Here is a 20,118-nt window from a genome sequence, read left to right on the forward strand (position 1 = left end):
TGCATGCATTCCTGATGCATGCATATCTTCAACTCTGGAAATCAGGGTCAGTCGGGACCACGCAGAAAACCGTTGGGGAGAATAAATCTATTTTTAATGTTATTTGCGTGTGATTATCGGGCCCAGGACTGAAATCTCTGGGCCTGATAGCATCTCCCATCCCACCAGTTCAATTTCACTCTGGCGGGGTTTAGAGCAGCTCACCACTTTCGGGGAACTTGAGGGAGACTCCGCTGGAGTGAAAGGTAGGGAAATCGGGATACCCCAGAGGGTCAGGTGGTGGGGGAGGTGCCCCCTGGGCATGGACACCCTGATAATGCCAGCCTGTGCACCCTGGCATTGCCCAAGGGGCAAAGTGCCCATGCCAGGGGCACTTTAGCACTGCCCACCAGCATGGGGCAGTGCCACGGGAGCAGGGCCTAGGGGGCGATTGGTGGGGTCCCATTGCCATTCTGCCATTTGGATCTGATCTGGTCTGGAGGGAGGCCAGTGATCGGGATGGGCGGGGGGGGGAGTCTTCTTCTTGGGACAGGAGGGAGGGGGTGCTCTGCTGGGGTGGAGGTCTTTTGTCACTGCTGGGGGAGAGGGAGGGGAGCTGGAGATCGGGGCACTCCAGGATGGTCAGGGAGGGTCGGAGCTGGCCTGGGAATTCTTGGGGTGGGGCATGATTGGGCTGTAGGGGTATCAGGAGGGACAGCACTGCAAGGGTTCCAGGCTGGCCAGCAAAGTGCAGGCTGACAGTTTGGGCCACTGTGCATGCGCAGAATTCCAGAACTGTCAGTCTCAGGTGTGAATAGGCCCCCCCACAAGCTTTTAATGATATTCACAACTGTGACCTCTGCATTGCACAGTTTGTGGGAGATTCGAGTGTGAACTCCCACTGGAATTCAGCAGTTAGAATTATTTTGGCAGAATCGCTGCCTTTATCTAATTACTGTTGCCAATCATGAGAAACTCCTTTTAAGAAACAACCATAGACAGATTAAACTAAAGCAAAAATCATTCAGTATATACAGGAACAAAGTCTGTATTCAAATTCAGTAGTCGTGTTATCAAAGGTTCTAATAAGTTAGAATGAGCCAGGACTGGACCCCGTAGTCTTTGAGATAGTCAGAAATTTATACATTTCCCGAGATGCACATTCAGGAGGGGAGGTAGGAGTGATGGACTGGAAATCCAGAATGATGGGAATTTCGATAGGGCAAGAAGGCAGAGAGCAATTGCCTTCTTGCCGGGGGTGTCTGTCAAGAGAGATAAAGAGGGACAGCTGTGATGCTGGTCGGAGGTGGGGAAAGGGTTGTGTGATGGTGGTTAGTGAGGAGGCTGTGGTCAGGAGAGCTGGATAGATTGTGGATGGGGGTTACAAGTTACTTTATTGAGCTATGAGGGAAAAAGCTCCTTCTTGGCCTGTTAGGTCATTGGTTGGGTGCATTGACCCAAACAGGCGCTGGAGTGTGGCGACTAGGGAATTTCACAGTAATTTCATTGCAGTGTTAATGTAAGCCTTACTTGTGATTAATAAATAAATTTTTAAACTTTTGGGTACCCTGTAGCATCTTGGAAGGATCCAGCAGAATAAGTGATCAATGTTATTATCAAGTTAAACCTCAGACAGTGCTGCATGTGATCAGTAGTTATTCTTCAGATCTCTGGAACTGCTTTACTCAGTGAATCTTAGTCTAATGGAGACTGTTGTGTTATATCACAGCCTCAAGATAAGGGGGGGGGGGCAGTTTAGATCGGATTTGAGAAGGAACTTCTTCACTCGAAGGGTGGTGAATCTCTGCAATTCTCTGCCCGTTGAAGTGGTGGAGGCTACCTCGCTAAATATATTTAAGTCACGGGTAGATAGGTTTTTGACAGACAAGGGAATTAAGGGTTATGGGGAGAAAGCGGGAAAGTGGAACTGATCCACTTCAGATCAGCCATGATCTTACTGAATGGCGGGGCAGGCTCGAAGGGCTAGATGGCCTACTCCTGCTCCTATTTCTTATGTTCTTATGACTGAGTTTGCAGTCCAGAGGTCTGGGCTCATCAGAGATGATAAATTATTTCAAATCCGGCTATGAGAATTTGGGGCTTTGAATTCAGTTGCTAGTCATGCAGCTATCCTAAAAATGAATTAAAAATCATTTTCCTTCTGTGCCAATGTTTTTTTCTCTTTAAGGCAAAGAAGACATTAATTTCTCCATTACAATTGCACGTACAATTTTACTCAGTTAAAGTCTCTTCGTTCTGCCTATACTTAATTTCAAAATGTATCATATGCGCACTTCCCCTCGTCCCTTATTAATACCAGAAAGTGAAACTCTTCCATAATGTCCACTGAATCAAATGTTTTGTTTGCTTTGTGAATTACTTGATTGGGCCCTGGTCAGGCACTCAGTGGTTTGTGCCAATCAGCAGCCAGCTTTCTGTGCAGTCATAGAGTCCCACCCCTCATCTAGTTTCACCAAGCTAAGTTTCATTTCCCAACGTTGCAGGGTGCGGAGTAAAGGAACAGGTCCAGGAACTGACAGCGGCTGATCCAACTGCAAGTATTCGCAGCTATGTTGCACTTTAGGTTGTCTAGACACTGCTTGCGAGATCAAGGCATCTTTTAAAATGCAGAATCAGCACTGCTGATAAAGAATCCTTTTTCTTTGACAATTTGGCAGTTTTAAAAATAGAGCTTTTGGTTTGGGTGGCTGTTCAAGTGTTAAAAATCCGAGTCTTAACTCCAGTCACTTCTAGATTTACTGGAGGCAGCACAGGGCCTGGCTGAACAACCTATTCACAGAAGGCAGTTTGGCAATTTATGTATTCTAACTAAGCTGCATGTCCCATATGAACAGGTTAGGCCTACACTCATTGGGGTTTAGTCAAGTGAGAGTTGATCTTACTGAAATATATAGAGCTTGATTTTCCTGCCCCACTGCGCTGGTTGAGTAGCGTAGCAGGGTGGGAAATTTCTGGGAGAGAAAAAGTCCGATTCACATCTGGTATCTGGCAGGTTGTGATCTTCCCAAGCCATTTTCTGTCCCAGGCTTGAGGCTGACTTAACTATTCGTCACTTTATTTAAATCTGTTTAGCAAGCTCCGGAGGTTCTCACCAGCAAGGATCACAGCTGGTTCTGGACGTGATGGCCTCACCAGAGGCCACTGGGGCCCACTTGGGTGGTTGGGGGCAGGGCCAACCTGGCACCTTGGCACTATTAAATTATATTTTAGCTTTGTGGGAAAGAAAAGGGCGGCACAGTGGCACAATGGTTAGCACTACTGCCTCACAGCACCAGAGTCCCAGGTTGAATTCCCATCTGAGTGGAGTTTATATGTTCTCCCTGTGCCTGCGTGAGTTTCCTCTGGGTGCTCTGGTTTCCTCCCACACTCCAAAGATGGAGTGGCCATGCTAAATTATCCCTTAATGTCCCAAGATGTATAGGTTAGGGGATTAACACCCTCCTACCCTGGAGAGTTTGTGCAGATTCAATAGGCCGAACAGCCTCTTTCTGCACTTTAGAGATTTTATGATAATGAAATGTAGAAAAAGGGAACACAATCTTAAAATTAGAACTTGACTTTTCAGGGGCAAAATCAGGAAGAACCTCCACAAGGCTATTTGCTGGATTCAATTGAAATTTTCAAGGCAGATTTTTTTAAGGCAAGGTTATCAGGGGGTAAATGGACTTGAACTACAGATCACTTGTGACATAACTGAATGGCAGAACATGGGGTTGAGGGGTTGAATGGCTCCTCCTATCTCTGTGCATTTATGCAGTACTCAGCCTAACCTAGCCTGCTATAAACTTAACACTGATTCACACTGCTGTAAGGATATTGGAACTGTATTCGATAATTGTTTTGACTTGCCTAGAAACCCTGAGCCTGCTAATAATGTGTTATTCTGTAACTAGATATTAGTCAAATATGTGAATCAGTCACAGAACACTAAGTAATCTTTAAATATAGATTTGTCGTAAGAGGTTACTTTTTGTTTCAGGTTATGGCAACTGGATCAGAAGTAGAAGTCGAGGAATATTTTCAATGTTTGATTTGCAACGAGCCAGTCTCTAAACCTAAGCTTCTCCAATGTCTTCACACATTTTGTGAAGATTGCCTAAAGAAAGAATGTCACGAGAAAAGCATTAAATGTCCCATTTGTGAGATGATCACCAAGGGAGATCCCGCTTCCTTAAAGGACAATATATTTGTGGAAAACTTACAGAGCAAAGTGAAAAAACAGCAGCAAATCCTAGCAAGCAAAGAGCTGTGCTGTGCCTCCTGTGAAGACAGGACTCCTCCTGAGTTCATGTGCCTGGAGTGTGATAAGCTCCTGTGTACAAAGTGCCTACATACACATCAGGTGCTAATGACGAATCATAATAAGTATGTTCAAACCTTGGGGACATTGAGAAAATTGGATTCTGACGAGTTCTTGAAGATCCTCAGAAGATCAAAGGATCTTGTTTGCAATGCTCATGATGATCAGCACCTCAGGTAATGTTGCCTCGTGAAGGATGGCCTCAACCTTTCCTTTAAAGCCTTTTTTCTTATCTCCTTCCCACTTGTGTCTCATTGACCCTCACTCCGAGAATGAAGGTCAGAGTGAATCCCTATCAATCAGAGTGTGAGTGTTAGATGGTCATTCTGACCTTCACTCCAAGATGAGTGATAGGGAGTCACTCTGATTTTCACTTCCAGAGTGTGAATGATCAGGAGTCACTCTGGCTCTCATTCCGAGAGTGACTGATAGGGAGTCACTCTGATTCTCACTCCCACGGTGTGAATGATCAGGAGTCACTCTGATCTCACTCCAAGAGTGTGAGTGATCAGGAATCACTGATTCTCACTAAGAATGAGTGATAGGGAGCCACTCTGGCTCTCACTCCTAGATTGAATGATCAGGAGTCACTCTCACTCAGAGTTTGGGTGTTAGGTGGTCTGACCCTTTACCCTTGTGAGTTCCTGTGACTGCCTGTATCCTTGCTTGTAAAATTATCATTGGACATAGTCAGGTGTATATGTGCCTTTGACCGTGTGGATGGTACAGGATTAGTCTCCCACTAGCTGAGGGAATGTATCTGGCTGAGGGGAGAACCACAGAAATGTGTGATACAGAGGACTAAAACCAAGGACAGTGATAACAGAAAAACATTGAATTTATCTCCTGGTTGGATGCAATTATCTGAACAACTTTTTAATTTTACTTTCTGTTTATAGTCTCTACTGCACCACCTGCTCAGTCTGGTTGTGTGTCCTGTGTCTGGTGCTGGAACATAAGGACCATAACTGCTGTGGCATCAGGAAACAGATTGCTACACAGAAAAATGAGCTCCGAGACATGCTGAGTGCAGTACAGGTGAATGAAACAAATTTCAGCAAAACTAAGGGGGACCTGGAGATGCTCATAGACAAGCTGAACGGTGACAAGTATAATATGGAAGAACTGATTAGAGCAAGAGTTAATGCTGCCATTGAAAAGGTGAAAGAGGAGGAGGGCAGACTACTGAATGAGCTGAAGGAACTTCACTCAGCCAGAATCCAAAAGCTGCAGGAAGGTTTGATGAAAACAGAGAATGTGCTAAAAAGAATGTCTGTGAGCAAAAGCTTGGTGTCCCAGTTGCTTCGCTATGCCACAGAGCAGGAGGTGTTGGAGCTGCAAGGGTCAATTAAAACAGCATTCAGCAACCTCCGGAACGAGAAACCCCTGAACATACAGATGGAGGAGATGGTGATAGATTTTCAGGAGTGTTGGGTTTATCCAGAGAAGATGCTGGGCAAACTGGTCATTACAAAATGTGAGTAATCCCCAGAGCTGCCTATGTATCTCTATTCAATTTGAAAAAGCATTAATTTGCTGAACTGTTTCTCTGTGTATAAACTTGCCTTTGTATGATTCATTGTACTATGTAAATAAATATTGCAGTTATTTGGACCTACAAAAAACTTCCTGAATTCAAAGAGGTTTTGTTGAGGACACTAGTTCAAAACACTTCTGGCTTTGAGTCTCCCCACCCATGTCATTAACAAGAAGAGTTAGTAGGATGCTTCTTAGGTCATGTCATTAACATTATCTAACAGCCAGTTATGAATGAGCCTGATGCCTCCTTGAAGAGTATTTACTGGGTGCACAATCTGTGCAGCACCAGCAAACACCAGACACTCCACCCACCACCCCCCGCTCCATTCCAGTAAATGACCCACTCACTTCCATCCAATGCAGTGAATGACTCAGACTGCCCCTCCAACACCTCCATTCCAGAAAATGACCCAGACATCCAACCGTCCATTCCACTAAATGACCTAGACTGTCTCCCCCCACCACATTCCAGTAAATGTCCCAGCCTGTCTACCTGTCCATTCCAGGAAATGACCCAGACTGCACAGCCCATTGCAGTTAATGACCCACTCACTCCATCCATTCCACTAAATGATCTAGACTGTCTTCCCCCCCACCACATTCCAGTCTGTCTGCCCATCTATTCCAGTAAATGACCCAAACTGTCCCCTCCACTCCGTAAGGGTGAATTCCTATGGTAGCCCACACAAGTAAGAGTAAGGCATCTGTTGGTGAAAAAATCTTACTGATAGACTGAAACTATAGTTATTGTGTGAGGAAGTTTGTGCTCCCTATGATTGTGTATTTCCAAATTGTGCTCTGGTTTGGTTACATTGTTCACTCTGAGAACTGTTCTGAATGAATGATGTAATTAAATGGATATTAATTAATTCATTGTTGTGTTTGTCCTGATTGATAATATTATTGATACATATGCTAAACTATTCCTTTCCAGTGAGACCAGAAATAGTTCCAGATCGGAAGCTGAGATTGCCTGAACACAATACACCTAATTCGTATGATAAAGAGGTGAAAATATACCATTATTACAGAGTTTTGTAAAGCGTTGGACATATGCCATTATTACCGAGTTTGGTAAAGAGGTGAATTTATGGTACTCTGCAATCAGAGGCTGTCAGGTGATTTACACTGATAATCGGTGGCGGGGGGGGGGGGGGGAGGGTGCTGCTGCTACTAATCCTGCTTGAGAGGCCACCATCAGACTGCTCAGAGGGCTATTGGGTATGTGCTGATCTCTCAGTATGCTACAACATCAGTTAATATGCCCCCCATCCTCCCAAACACTGGCCCTGTGTTGGGTGCATATACACCACAACGACTGCAGAGGTTCAAGAGGGCCGCTCACCATCACCAGGGCAATAGGATTGGCATTTGCCCACATCCTATGATAGAAAAGCATTCTTTGAGGCAGAGAGGACTCTGATTGTCATTATCCACTCTCTTCCCCATCTGGTTCCCATCCAAAAAGGCACCAAAGTAACCTTATAGGAAAATATTACTTCCCCATTCTCCCGTTTTGTCCCTTTATCCCATCTGCCTTCCCCATCATTCTCTGCCTTTCTGCCTCAACCTCTCTTTTCTTCCTATCTCACAGATCTCTTCTTCCCCTTTCCTCCTGCCCTGCTCTTTTCCACTTCCATCACTTCAGAACTTCCTTACTTATTCCTAACTTCCTCATTTTTGACTTGTGCTCCCTGGGATTTGAAACCATCTCTATGATGTAGTTTTGAATTGCCTTTGACTTAGAATGCGATATGATAAATGGAGAATGTGTAAGGTGAGGTCTGGCTGTCAGCGAGAGTTGCTGATTCCACATGAATGTTCCGTCCATCATATGCTTAAACGATCACCCATTTTTTTCAGGATATGGAGCACATTTCTCAAAAATGCTGCGACAAAAGGAAACGAGATGCAGATACAGAAATACAACCTCCTTTAAAACAATATGTGAAAGAGGAGGCAGGTAAGAGTGTAAATGGAACTTCCAGCGCTTCTTCCAATTACCGAGTCCACAGCCCTATCCCTCGTATAGAAAGTGTCATTTCGTGTGTCGAGGATGATGGAAAGCAAACAAAGTCCTTTGTTCTAGATACAGAAGGTAAGGTGATAGTCTTAATTTTTTCATAAATACTTTAACGCAATCAATAAAAGTTATTCCACATTCTTTCTTCCAATCTTTACTTTTGGGTGATTTAAAAATATTTTTCACGAAATAAGGAGCTAACATTTATAGCTGTCTATTTATCAGGATGTTTTGAAACATCAAACAGAGTGAATTAGGTTGATGAGTAATTATTGTCATTATTTGAGTGGGAGCCAATTTTCACATGGCATGATTCCATATTTAGTAAGTGAAATTAATAACCAGTTGTGTTGTTTTTGTTGGTGTTGATGAGGGATAGATGTTGGCCTGGACCCTGAAGAATTCACTGCTCATGATAGAATTGTGTTGTGGAATCTTTTATATCCACTGGACTATATTTTTCATCCAGATATTGTTACCTCTGACGATGTATCGGCCTAATTTATGTCCTGAACTTTTAGAATGCACTCTGAATGCATAACTTCCTGACATAAACAAGAGTTCATCCACAGAGCCAAGCTGACACGATGAGCTGAAATAAAAGCAAAAATACTATAGATGCTGGAGATCTGAAATAAAAACAGAAAGTGCTGGGAAAATTGTCAACATCTGTGGAGAGAGAAACAAAGCTAGTGGAGGCTATTGCTGGAGCAGTGCAGTGGGCCTGAGGACATCTGTTTCGCGGCCTTCCTGCTGGGCACCACAACCTCTATGAGTCTCCCAGCCTACGATTTCCAACATGATCAGCTCCACAACAGAAATTGGCACAGAGCTGATTTCAGTGTGAAAATTGAGATTTCCATTTCATTAGCGAGGCTGGGACTGAAGTGTGACTGAGTTTATTTCAGCTGGTAGAACTCCAAGTTTGAAGCTTTTTGTGTTCAAACTCCATTCCAGTATTTGGGTATATTGTATGAAGCAGTACCTGAAAGAGTGCTGCAGTCATGAGTATAATTTATCAGATTGGAAGTTAAATTGAGGGCCCATCAGGCATCAGATTGAAGGGCAGAATTTTCCCATTCTGCTCACCATGGGAATTGTAGCAGGCGGGACCAGACCATGCAAAGGTCCATTGACCTTAAGCAGGAATTTCTGGCCTTGGGGCCAGCGCAGCCAGAAAATTCCACCCACAGTGTGATGCAGAGCACAGTTGTGTGTGCTGGCCAAAATTTGTTCCTCAACCAACACAACCAATCACAGTTTCCCTTATTGTTTAGCTGATTTGCTGCTTGTGGGACCTTCTTTAATTCATTGATTGCCATGTTTTTCTACAAAGCAACAATGCCAGTGTGTCATTTGTGAAGTGCTTTGTGGTGTCGGAGATGTGAAAGGGGCTAGATAAATTCCGCTTCTTGTTTTTATGTAAATTTCTGATGCTGGGGAGGAACAGGTTTTTTTTGTACTCAACTTTAGCATTAAGCACACCAGCTGAAGTACCGAGTAAGCCAGATTGAAAGATTAATCATTATCATTGGCATTTCCTCTTATCAAGGATGCTTCTTCCTTCAGATGTCTGGGTGGAAGTGCAATGCCAGTGTTGGCCGTGGGTTTGTAGATGACTGAGGAGCTCTATCATATCCTTGCAGACTTTCCCACAATAATGGTTCATTCAGTAATCCCTGCCAAAAAAGCTGCTGAACTGGCAGAGTTTTGAGATGCTGCCCCCATGAGATGTTATCATTGCATGAATCTCATCTGAATAAACTTAATGTGCATCTCAATCCTTGCACAGAGGAACGTGATGACTATTAGGAGACAAGCAGCCTTTAAGTTTGCTATTCAAATGAAAAAGATCAAATTTGGGAGTAAATATGTTTCATTTTTTTAAATGGACAGCAAGAGGCTATTAGGCATCATGATTATTCTAACACTGGGATCTCAGGTGTCAGATGGTTTACTCCTTTCTGTCTTTTATAGAACACTGTCATCTTCTCTGGTTCTCTGTCCGAAGGAAGATCCGACCAACAGCACCACAGCCTCTGCCGCGAGCAGGGCAAGGAATCCACCAAAGCCAAAATGGCCCCGTGCTATTGGCACTGTTGTGTCTGGCCACACAGTGTCTTTTAAATCCTTATATGTGGACAAAGAACTGCGAGTTCTTATGAATACAATAACATCTATTCATTCACACAATTAATATTAATTATGATAGTTACTTTTACAGAACAATATCAAACTTAATACTGGACTTTGACTTAACTGAGTGACTGACAAGTACTCAAGCAGATGTTGGCCTATATCCACTTGTTGGTCTCTGCAGTCTCCTCAGTATTGTCTGGTCTTTGGTCTGGTCTGTTCTTTTTTCTCCTCTGGATGGTCCAGGGTCATCCTTCACAGTCGTTGGTCTCTAGAATCACTGCTGCTGGTTGTGCTGTGTAGCACCTTTATCTGTTGATTATTTCACATCCTTTAGGGCAGGCCCTTGATCACTACCAATTCATCATTCAGGGTTTGATCACCTTGATCAATGGAGTCCAGTTAGTAGCTGCCACACTGATTTCGCCGTGTGTACCAAGCATCCATGCCTGTGGGTGCTGGAGACACATAGGTCACATACCTCCCTCCCAAATAAGGGTTTAAGTGCTCCTTTGTCTGGGAAAGAAGTATGTTTGACCAGAGAGTGTCCATGGTCTTCAGGATGGCCTATTTCCTGTGTATTCCCGATGTCTAAGGCTGAGGGCTGCTTGTCTCAGTGTAATACTCATTTAGGGTTGCAGCCTGTTTGTATCAGTCTTTACACATATCATTGGTGGCTCGTTCACCCACAGCACTGATCTGATCCATACCAGCTATCCAGCTAACTTAGTCAACTGATCACTCAAGGAGTATGAGTTGCTGTGGTAACATACATTTTTACGTGCATATTGCAGCCTGGAGCTATGAATAGTGATGGTAGAGAACATAGAACAATACAGCATAGTACAGGCCCTTTGGCCCTCGATGTTGTGCCGAGCTATGTGGAACTCAAGATCAAGCAATCTTACTCCCTATAATTCTGGTGTGCTCCATGTGCCTATCCAATAACTGCTTGAAAGTTCCTAAAGTTTCAGATTCCACTATCACAGCAGGCAGTGCATTCCAACCCCAACCATTCTCTGAGTAAAGAATCTCTTTAGGACATACCTCCTATTTTTCCCACCATGAACTTTAAAGTTATGCCCCCGAGTAACAGCTACATCCACCCGAGGAAATAGTCTCTGTACGTCCACTCTATCTATCTCCTTCATCATCTTATAAACCTCTAATAAGTCACCTCTCATCCTCCTCCGCTCTAAAGAGAAAAGCCCCAGCTCCCTCAACTTTTCCTCATAAGACCTACCCTCCAAACCAGGCAGCAACCTGATAAATCTCCTCTGCACTCTCTCCAATGCTTCCACATCCTTCTTATAGTGAGGTGACCAGAACTGCACACAATATTCCAAATGTGGTCTCACCAACGTCCTGTATAGTTGCAGCATAACCCCACAGCTCTTAAACTCAAACCCCCGTTAATAAACACTAACACACTATAAGCCTTCTTTACAGCTCTATCCACTTGAGTGGCAACCTTCAGAGATCTGTGGGTATGAATGCCAGATCTCTCTGTTCCTCCACACTCCTCAGAACCCTGCCATTGACCCTGTAATCCACATTCAAGTTTGTCCTACCAAAATGAATCACCTCGCACTTATCAGGGTTAAACTCCATCTGCCACTTTTCTGCCCAGCTCTGAATCCTATCAGTGTCTCTTTGCAGCCTACAAGAGCCCTCCACCTTCTCCACTACTCCACCAATCTTGGTGTCATCAGCAAATTTACTAACCCACCCTTCAGCCCCCTCTTCCAAGTCACTGATAAAAATCACAAATATCAGAGAACCCAGCACTGATCCCTGTGGTACACCGCTGGTAACTGGTCTCCAGTCTGAAAATTTTCCCTCCACCACCACCCTCTGTCTTCTGTGAGACAGCCAGTTACTTATCCAATTGGCCAAATTTTCTTCTATCCCACACATCCTTACTTTCTTCATGAGCCTACCATGGGGAACCTTATCAAACACCTTACTAAAATCCATGTATATGATATCAATTGCTCTACCTTCGTCTACATACTTAGTTACCTCCTCAAAGAATTTAGTCAAATTTGTGAGGCAGGACTTATCCCTCATGAAACCATGCTGACTTTCCTGGATTAAGCTGCATCTTTCCAAATGGTCATAAATCCTACCTCTCAGGACCCTTTCCATTAACTTACTGACCACTGAAGTAAGACTAACTGGCCTACAATTACCAGGGTCATTCCTATTTCCTTTCTTGAAGAGAGGAACAACTTTCGTCACTTTCCAGTCCCTGGCACAATCCCTGTGGACAGTGAGGACCCAAAAATCAAAGCTAAAGGCTCCGCAATCTCTTCCCTTAACTCCCAAAGTATCCTAGGATGTGTCCCATCTGGCCCAGGGGACTTATCAACCCTCAGATTTTTCAAAATTGCTCATACATCTTCCCTCAGAACATCTACCTCCTCCATCCTATCAGCCTGTATCACACTCTCATCCTCAAAAACATGGCCCCTCTCCTTAGTGAACACTGAACAGAAGTATTTGTTCAACGCCTCTCCTATCTCTTCTGACTCCATGCACAAGTTCCCACTATCCTTGACTGGCCCTAACCTCACCCTGGTCGTTCTTTTATTTCTCACATAAGAGTAAAAAGCCTTGGGGTTTTCCTTTTTCCGACCCACCAAGGACTTCTCATCCCCCCTCCTAGCTCTCCTAAGCCCTTTTATTAACTCATTCCTAGCTACCTTGTAACCCTTAAGCGACCCAACTGAACCTTGTAGAGGTTCCAGTTTTCTTTCCATCGCACAGCTGATGAGGAATCTCTCCTGCTCTTACCGCTTACCAGAGGTGTATGGTGGAAGAACTTTTGGCCATTCCTTCCTTGGTCATCAAAAACTGAAGTGGGGCTCGAACTGGAGCTTTTTGGCTCAGAGGCAGAGACGTTACCCACTGCATCAAAAGACCTCCTTATATATAATCAGACTTTAATTCGCATGTTGTCTGCTCAAATTGATGTGTAATGTGCTTTACACAAAGGTTCTATCTTGAAGTGCCATTGTGGTATTTAATATGATTATTTATTTTCTGTGACATTACTTCATGCAAGTTATAAATCAGCTGCAAGTTTATGTTTAGCTGACATGACATGAAGAAGTCTGAAAACTATTGCCAGTTATGGCAGGTCCTCAGTTTGAACACAACCAATGGTTAGAACAGGGTCAGAGGCAGTGATAGGGTATGTTAAGATATTGGAATTGTGTAATATGCTCTCAGTTTGCAGCATTCCCAGCTGATGTAAAATTCACAGCAGCTATTCCATCACTGGATGAGACTCCCCTAAAAAGAGGAAGGGGCCTATAATTAAGATTCAAAGTCATGCCCCAATGATGTCATTGCCACAGTGCTGCAATCTTACCCGCATTGTGGGTGCAGTTTCGTTCTGTCGCTTGCCCGGCAACAGAAACATGGCAGGATGAACCAAGAAAAGATCAAGATCAATGTGTAACTCGGCCTGTTCTGAAGTTTTCTGTGGGCCAGCAGGAGCAGGAATTTCTTTCAAGGGCCTCAAAGGAAAGCCTTTGGTTTATCAGGTGAAAATGCCAAGTACATCTCCATCTCAAGTCTCCACCCCCCCAACTACCCCAACTGCTGGGACCACCCACATAGCTCCCTACCACTAAATGCCTATTCTGTGTTTATTTAAATAAGGCCCTGCAGGACCTCCATGTTCTTTAGGTTGTTTTCCATCACTGCCCCCCCCCCCCCCCCCCCACCGTCACCATTGCCATTTCCCATTAATACTGGTACCTATGCATCTCCTGTCGGTATTTTGTGATGTATTTGAGTGTGCATTCAAACATAAAGTTCAACTTTGACTCTTTTTTCAGTGGAGCTGATACAAATAGATTGAGGATTCCAACTAATCGGAGATGAATGTCCTGATGTGGCTGGGCATACTGGAGCAAAGGCAAGGACCACAGCTTTCTACACCAAGTAATGCGAACATTTGTGATATTTGTTGTGATCTGGAATGCACTGCCTGAAAGAGAGGTGGAAGCAGATTCAAAAGACAATTTGATATAAGCAAAGAGCAGGTTGTGGGACTAACTGGGATAGCTGTAAATTAGAATGGCCTCCTTTTGTGCTGTGATTCTTTCTGAAGCACTACTTGTTATTGGTTACAGAAAGCAAGAGGCTGTCAGACCATTGCTCTCAAAACAAGATAAAGATATCTATTTACATTAATAATGAATAATTCCTATTGTTATTATCGAGTCCGATATGAAGAGTCATAAATCGGAATTTTACCAGCCTGCCCGCCATGGGAATTGGTGAGGGGTGGAGCATGGGAAGGTCCGTTAGCCTCAGGCAGGATTTCACGGTTTTGGGATGAGCGAGGCCAAAAAATCCCAATACAGAATCCCTACTGTGCAGAGGGAGGTCATTTGACCCATTGAACCTGCGAACAACAATCCCACCCAGGCCCTATTCCCGTAACTCCACGTACAAAGAACAGTACAGCACAGGAACAGGCCCTTCGACCCATTAAGTCTGTGCCAACACAGATGCCTCTCTAATCTAATATTTTCTTGCCTCTATGTATTTACCCTGCTCATCCTCTTGACACTAAAGGCAATTTAGCACAGCCAATCAACATAACCTGTACATTTTTAGACATGTGGGAGGAAACCGGAGCACCCAGAGGAAGCCCATGCAGACACACCGGAACATGCAAACTCTACACAGTCATTGAGATATATAGCACGGAAACAGGCCCTTTGGCTCATCTCATCCAATATGACCATGTTTCCTAAACTGAACTGGTCACATTTGCCTGTATTTAGCTCATGTCCCAGTAAACATTTTCCACCTACCGTGTACCTGTTCAAATGTGTTTTAAATGTTGTAATTGTATCTGCCTTAACCATCTCCTCTGCCAGCTCATTCCATGTATGCATTACCCTTTGTGAAGAACTTGCCCCTCAGGTCCCTTTTAAATCTTTGCCCTCTTACCTTAAACCTCTGCCCTCCAGTTTTGGACTCCCCTATGCTGAGGAAAAGACCTTTGATATTCACCTTATCTATGCTCTTCCATGAATTTATAAACCTCTAAAACATCACCCCACATCCTCCTATGCTCCAGGGGAAAAAGTCCCAGCCTTTTCAACCTCTCCCTTATAATTAAAACCTTCCAGTCCTGGTAACATTGATGTAAATTTTTTTTGCACCCTTTCCAGTTTAATAACATCCTTCCTATAGCAGATTTCTAAAGTCTGAGATCACGTATCAACCAACTCAAGAACAGCTTCTTCCCTGCTCTGTTAGACTTTTGAATGGACTTACCTTGCATTAAGTTGATCTTTCTCTACACCCTGGCTATGTTACAAAATGTTCTGCACTCTCTCATTTCCTTCTCTATGAATGGTATGTTTTGTCTGTACAGCGCACAAGAAACAATACTTTTTACTGTATGATAATACGTGATACTAATAAATCAAATTTAACCAAATATAGCAGATGACCAGAATTGTATGCAGTTTTCCAAATGTGATCTTGGTAATGTCTTGTGCAATTGTAATATAACATCCCAACTTCTGTATTCAAAGCTCTGACAATGAAGGCCAAACGCCTTCTTCACCACCCTGTCTACCTGTGACGTCACTTTCAAGGAACAATGTACTTGCACCCCTAGGTCTCTCTGTTCTACAACGCTCTCCAGGGTGCTACCAATAACTATATAAGTCCTGTCCTGGTTTGTCTTACCAAAATTCAACAGCTTGCATTTATCTGAATTAAACTCCATCTGCCATTCCTTGCCCACTAGCTCAGTTGACCAAGATAACCTTCTTCACTATGTAAGAGGAAGAATCCTAATAGATTAGTAAAATTTTTAAAGCATTAGACATTAAGGCACTGATAGAAGTTAAATGACTTTTAAAACAGGCTTATGAGCTAATAAGAAAGCAATTTACACACATTAGTTGTTCGTCCATCGTTGTCGATGAGGACCATGACACCATTAGTCATTTTGAGGCTGGATGCGATATGTCCAAAGATGACTGATCAGGCCAGTTCAGGCACGGAATGTCCTGGCACATGTTGGACAGACTTGTGTAGGCACTGTAGTTGTTGCGCTGGTAGCTCTGGACTTGCGCAGCTCGCGCTTAGGTTGTGCTTCAGCAATGCACCTTGCTTTGTAAGCTTGACAGCCCTTGTGGATGAGGCAGCGCCAGGTAGGACGGTTTTGTGCCAGCATTTCCAAGGTGGTCACGTCTATGTCAAGCGACTTAAGGGAGGTCTTGAGAGTGTCTTTGTAACGTTTCTTCTGCCCGCCATGTGAGCGTCTTCCAGCAGAGTTCCCCAAAAAGGTGCTTGGGTATGCACTCATCTGGCATATGGATGACATGACCTGCCCACTGGGTCCTCGTTCTCATCAGCAGTGTGTGGACTGATGGTACACTTGCTGTAGAGAGAACTTCAGTGTCTGGTACTTTATTTTGCCATCTGATGCATAATATTCTGCAAAGGCAAGTCATGTGGAAATGATTGCGCTGTCTTGCATGCCTTCGAAACACAGTCCACGTTTCACAGGCATACAGGAGGGTACCACAGCTGTAGACCTTCAGTTTTGTCGCTGGGTTGATTCCTTTACGTTTCCATACAGTGGAGCGCAGTCTACTGAAAGCAGGGCTTGCCTTCGCTATTCTGCAGTTAACTTCTGTATCAATAGTTACTGCTTGGGAGAGAGTGCTGCCAAGATAAGTGAACTGGTCCACTGCCTATAGTTTCTGCCCTTTGATTGTGATTATGGGTTCTGTGTATGGTGCATGAGGAGCAGGCTGGTGAGTGACTTCGGTCTTTTTAATGTTGATGGTCAATCCAAAGTTGTCACAAGCCATGGAAATTTTCTCCATACTGACTTGCATTTCTGGCTCTGAGCCAGTATACAAGACACAAAGAGGAAGTCTCTCAGAACAGTCTCCTTCACTTTGGTAATAGCTTGAAGTCTCCTCAGGTTGAAGAGCTTCCCACTCATTCTGTACTTGAGGCTCATTCCAGTAACACTGTCCTGGAAGGCATCATTCAGCATGGCAGTAAACATCATGCTGAACAGTGTGGGTGCGAGCACACAGCCCTGTTGATGCCATTGGTGACTGGGAATATCTCAGAGGATTCTCTGCCGTCCAGTGTTCTGGCATCGTACCAGCATCTGAATGAATTGGGGTGGGGGGGGGGGGGGGGGTGGGGTGGGGTGGGGGTGGGGGGGGGGGGGTGGGGGTGGGGGGGGGTGGGGGTGGGGGGGGGGGGGTGGGGGGGGGGGTGGGGGTGGGGGGGGGTGCAGCCAAACTTTGACATGATCCTCCACAGGCCTTGTTGGCCAACAGTGTCGAAGGCTTTTGCGAGGTCAACAAAGGTTGTGTAGAGCTCACGATTCTGCTCCTGACACTTCTCCTGAAGTTGGCGCGCAGCAAAAATCATGTCAATAGTCCCGCGACCTTTGCGGAAGTCACACTGTGACTCTGAAAGCAGGCCCAACTCCAGATGAGTGACTGGACGATTTAGCAGGACTCTTGCGAGGGTTTTTCCTGTGATGGAGAGCAGTGAGATTCCTCAGTGGCTGTTCCATACTTGCCAATTGCCCTTCCTCCTGTAGAGGTGTATGATGGAAGCATCTTTAAGTTCCTGAGGAATGGATCCTTGCTTCCAAAAGGACTGGAACAACTCGGTGAGCTTTTCGATAAGTACAGGCCAGCAGCTTTGTAGATCTCTGCAGGTATGGTATCTGCCCCTGGGACTTTGCCACTGGATAGCTGGCTAACAGCTTTTGTGACTTTGGCTACTACCGGTGGGTCATCCTTGGCGCTGTTGATATCGACCTGGGGAATCCTGTCTATTGCCTCATAATAAATGACGGTTGGTTGAGTATGGCTTCAAAGTGTTCAGCCCATCTCTGCAGGATCTGAGCCCTCTCTGTAATGAGAGTTGTACCATCTGTACTCAGGAGGGGGAAACTCCCGAGAGATTGAGGTCCGTAGAGTGTGTTGAGGGCTTCAAAGAACCGTTTCAAGTCACTTCTGTCAGAGTATTCCTGTATTTCATCTGCCTTGGCGCTCAGCAAGGCATCCTGCATTTTACACAGTTTATTCTGGACTGTCCTGCGAGCACTGGTAAAAGCATTTTTCTTGGCAGCTGATGATGGGTCATTCTGACAGCCCCGATGAAGATGGTGCTTTTCAACAAGTAGAGTCTCTATCTCCTCATCATTCTCATCGAACCAGTCATGCTGCTTGCAGGTAGAGGCCTGAGCATCTTCAGTGCAGATGAATGGACAGCATCCCTGAAGCATTCTCAGTTGTCCTCAGCGCTGCCTGCGAGGTGTAGGTCAGCAAGCTTGATTTCTAAGTCTTCAGCCATTTGAGATGCAGTAAGAGATTTAAACAAGTGAGTATGATTTTAAAACACATTCTGATATTTTGAATGTATTAATGTATTTTTAAAAGAATCATTGTTCACTTTAACCAAAGGCAATTTGCTGCAAAAGACTGTGGTAAAGGACATCAGGGCAAATCCATATTCTGAGAGAGTATTTTAGCCTTGAGTGTACGCAAGTTTTATCAGTAGAATTTCAGATGGAAAGAACATTTAGCACAATCATATTTCATGAATAGGGTTTATTCACTGGCCAGATAAGATGGATGCATGCCCAGATGTGGAGTCATGTCTTAATCTGGTTTGGCAGTGGCCTACAGGAAAACACATGGGAACGTTCATTTGAACTTTGGGCTGATGTTACTAGGCAACAGCAGAAGTGGGGTCAACCAAGACAGGAATTAGCTTCTGCATTCTACGGACTAATAAAATGCCATCATGCCAAAGGGAAATATGTGATTGGCTAAGGTATGACAGGTATAAGAACATAAGAACTAGGAGCAGGAGTAGGCCATCTAGCCCTTTGAGCCTGCCCCGCCATTCAATAAGATCATGGCTGATCTGTTGTGGCTCAGTTCCACATTCCCGCCCTCTCCCCATAACCCTTAATCCCCTCTCTTATCAAAAACCCATCAACCCGCGTCTTAAAAATATTTAGCGAGGTAGCCTCCACCACTTCAACGGGCAGAGAATTCCAGAGATTCACCACCCTTTGAGTGAAGAAGTTCCTCCTCAACTCCGTTCTAAACCGCCCCCCCTTTATCTTGAGGCTGTGCCCCCTAGTCCTACTCTCCTTTCTGAGCGGGAAGAGTCTCTCCACCTGTATCCTATCCATCCCATTCATCATCTTATACATCTCAATGAGATCTCCCCTCATTCTTCTAAACTCTAACGAGTACAAGCCTAGTTTATTCAGCCTCTCCTCATAGCTCAGAATTATTATTGATTATTATTGATTTATATATATTGAAGAAGATGATGATTTAAAGATAATGAAATTAATGAATGTGGGAGTAATTAAGAACAAAAAAAATTACAGTACAGGAACAGGCCCTTCAGTCTTCCAAGCCTGCACTGACCATGCTGCCCAGCTCAACTAAAACCCCATACCCTTCCAGGGACTATATCACTCCGTTCCCATCCTATTCATGTATTTGTCAAGATGCCCCTTAAAAGTCACTATTGTATCCGCCTTCCACTACCTCCCCTGGCAGCAAGTTCCAGGCAATCACCCTCTGTGTAAAAAAAAAACTGCCTCGTATATCTCCTTTAAACCTTGCCCCTCACACCTTAAAGCCATGTGCCCTAGTAATTGACTCTTCCACCCTGGGAAAAAGCTTCTGGCTATTCTTTCTGTCCACGACCTCTCATAATTTTCACCCCTCACTCTCCGTTGTTCCAGTGAGAACAGACCAAGTTTCTCCAATCTTGCCTCATAGCTAATGCTCTCCATACCAGGCAACACCTTGGTAAATCTTTTCTGTACCCTCTCCAAAGTTTCCACATCCTTCTGGTAGTGTGGTGACCAGGATTGAACACTATATTCCAAGTGCGGCCCAACTATAAAGCTGCAACATGACTTGCAAATTTTTAAACTGAGTGCCTCGGCTGATGAAGTCAAGCGTGTTGTAAGCATTCTTGACTACCTTCTCCACCTGCATGCCACTTTCAGTGACCGTGTATCTGTACACCCAGATCCCTCTGCCTACCAATACTCTTAAGGGTTCTG

At 44.4% G+C, this 20,118-nt stretch overlaps 1 protein-coding gene across 4 annotated transcripts; it reads left to right on the plus strand.

Moving 5' to 3' along the window:
• The first annotated feature begins 2,452 nt into the window (after nt 1-2,452).
• On the plus strand, nt 2,453-15,554 carry LOC145356009 (protein PML-like). Of its 4 annotated transcripts, none has more exons than XM_080208566.1 (6): nt 2,453-2,533; nt 3,980-4,476; nt 5,200-5,777; nt 6,774-6,847; nt 7,703-7,802; nt 13,847-15,554. In XM_080208566.1, the coding sequence occupies exons 2-6, from the start codon at nt 3,983-3,985 to the stop codon at nt 13,867-13,869; spliced, it is 1,269 nt and encodes a 422-aa protein (XP_080064692.1). In that variant the 5' UTR covers nt 2,453-2,533; nt 3,980-3,982; the 3' UTR covers nt 13,870-15,554. The 4 variants fall into 4 exon arrangements, with proteins under 4 accessions (XP_080064692.1, XP_080064690.1, XP_080064689.1 ...); XM_080208564.1 differs by having other exon boundaries at nt 2,453-2,537; nt 7,703-7,937; nt 13,847-15,553; XM_080208563.1 differs by having other exon boundaries at nt 7,703-7,937; nt 13,847-15,553.
• The last annotated feature ends 4,564 nt before the right edge of the window (nt 15,555-20,118 follow it).

This window comes from Carcharhinus amblyrhynchos, chromosome 20 (assembly GCF_965287045.1).
Source record: "Carcharhinus amblyrhynchos chromosome 20, sCarAmb.v2.hapA, whole genome shotgun sequence".
Classification (NCBI taxonomy): Eukaryota; Metazoa; Chordata; class Chondrichthyes; order Carcharhiniformes; family Carcharhinidae; genus Carcharhinus; species Carcharhinus amblyrhynchos.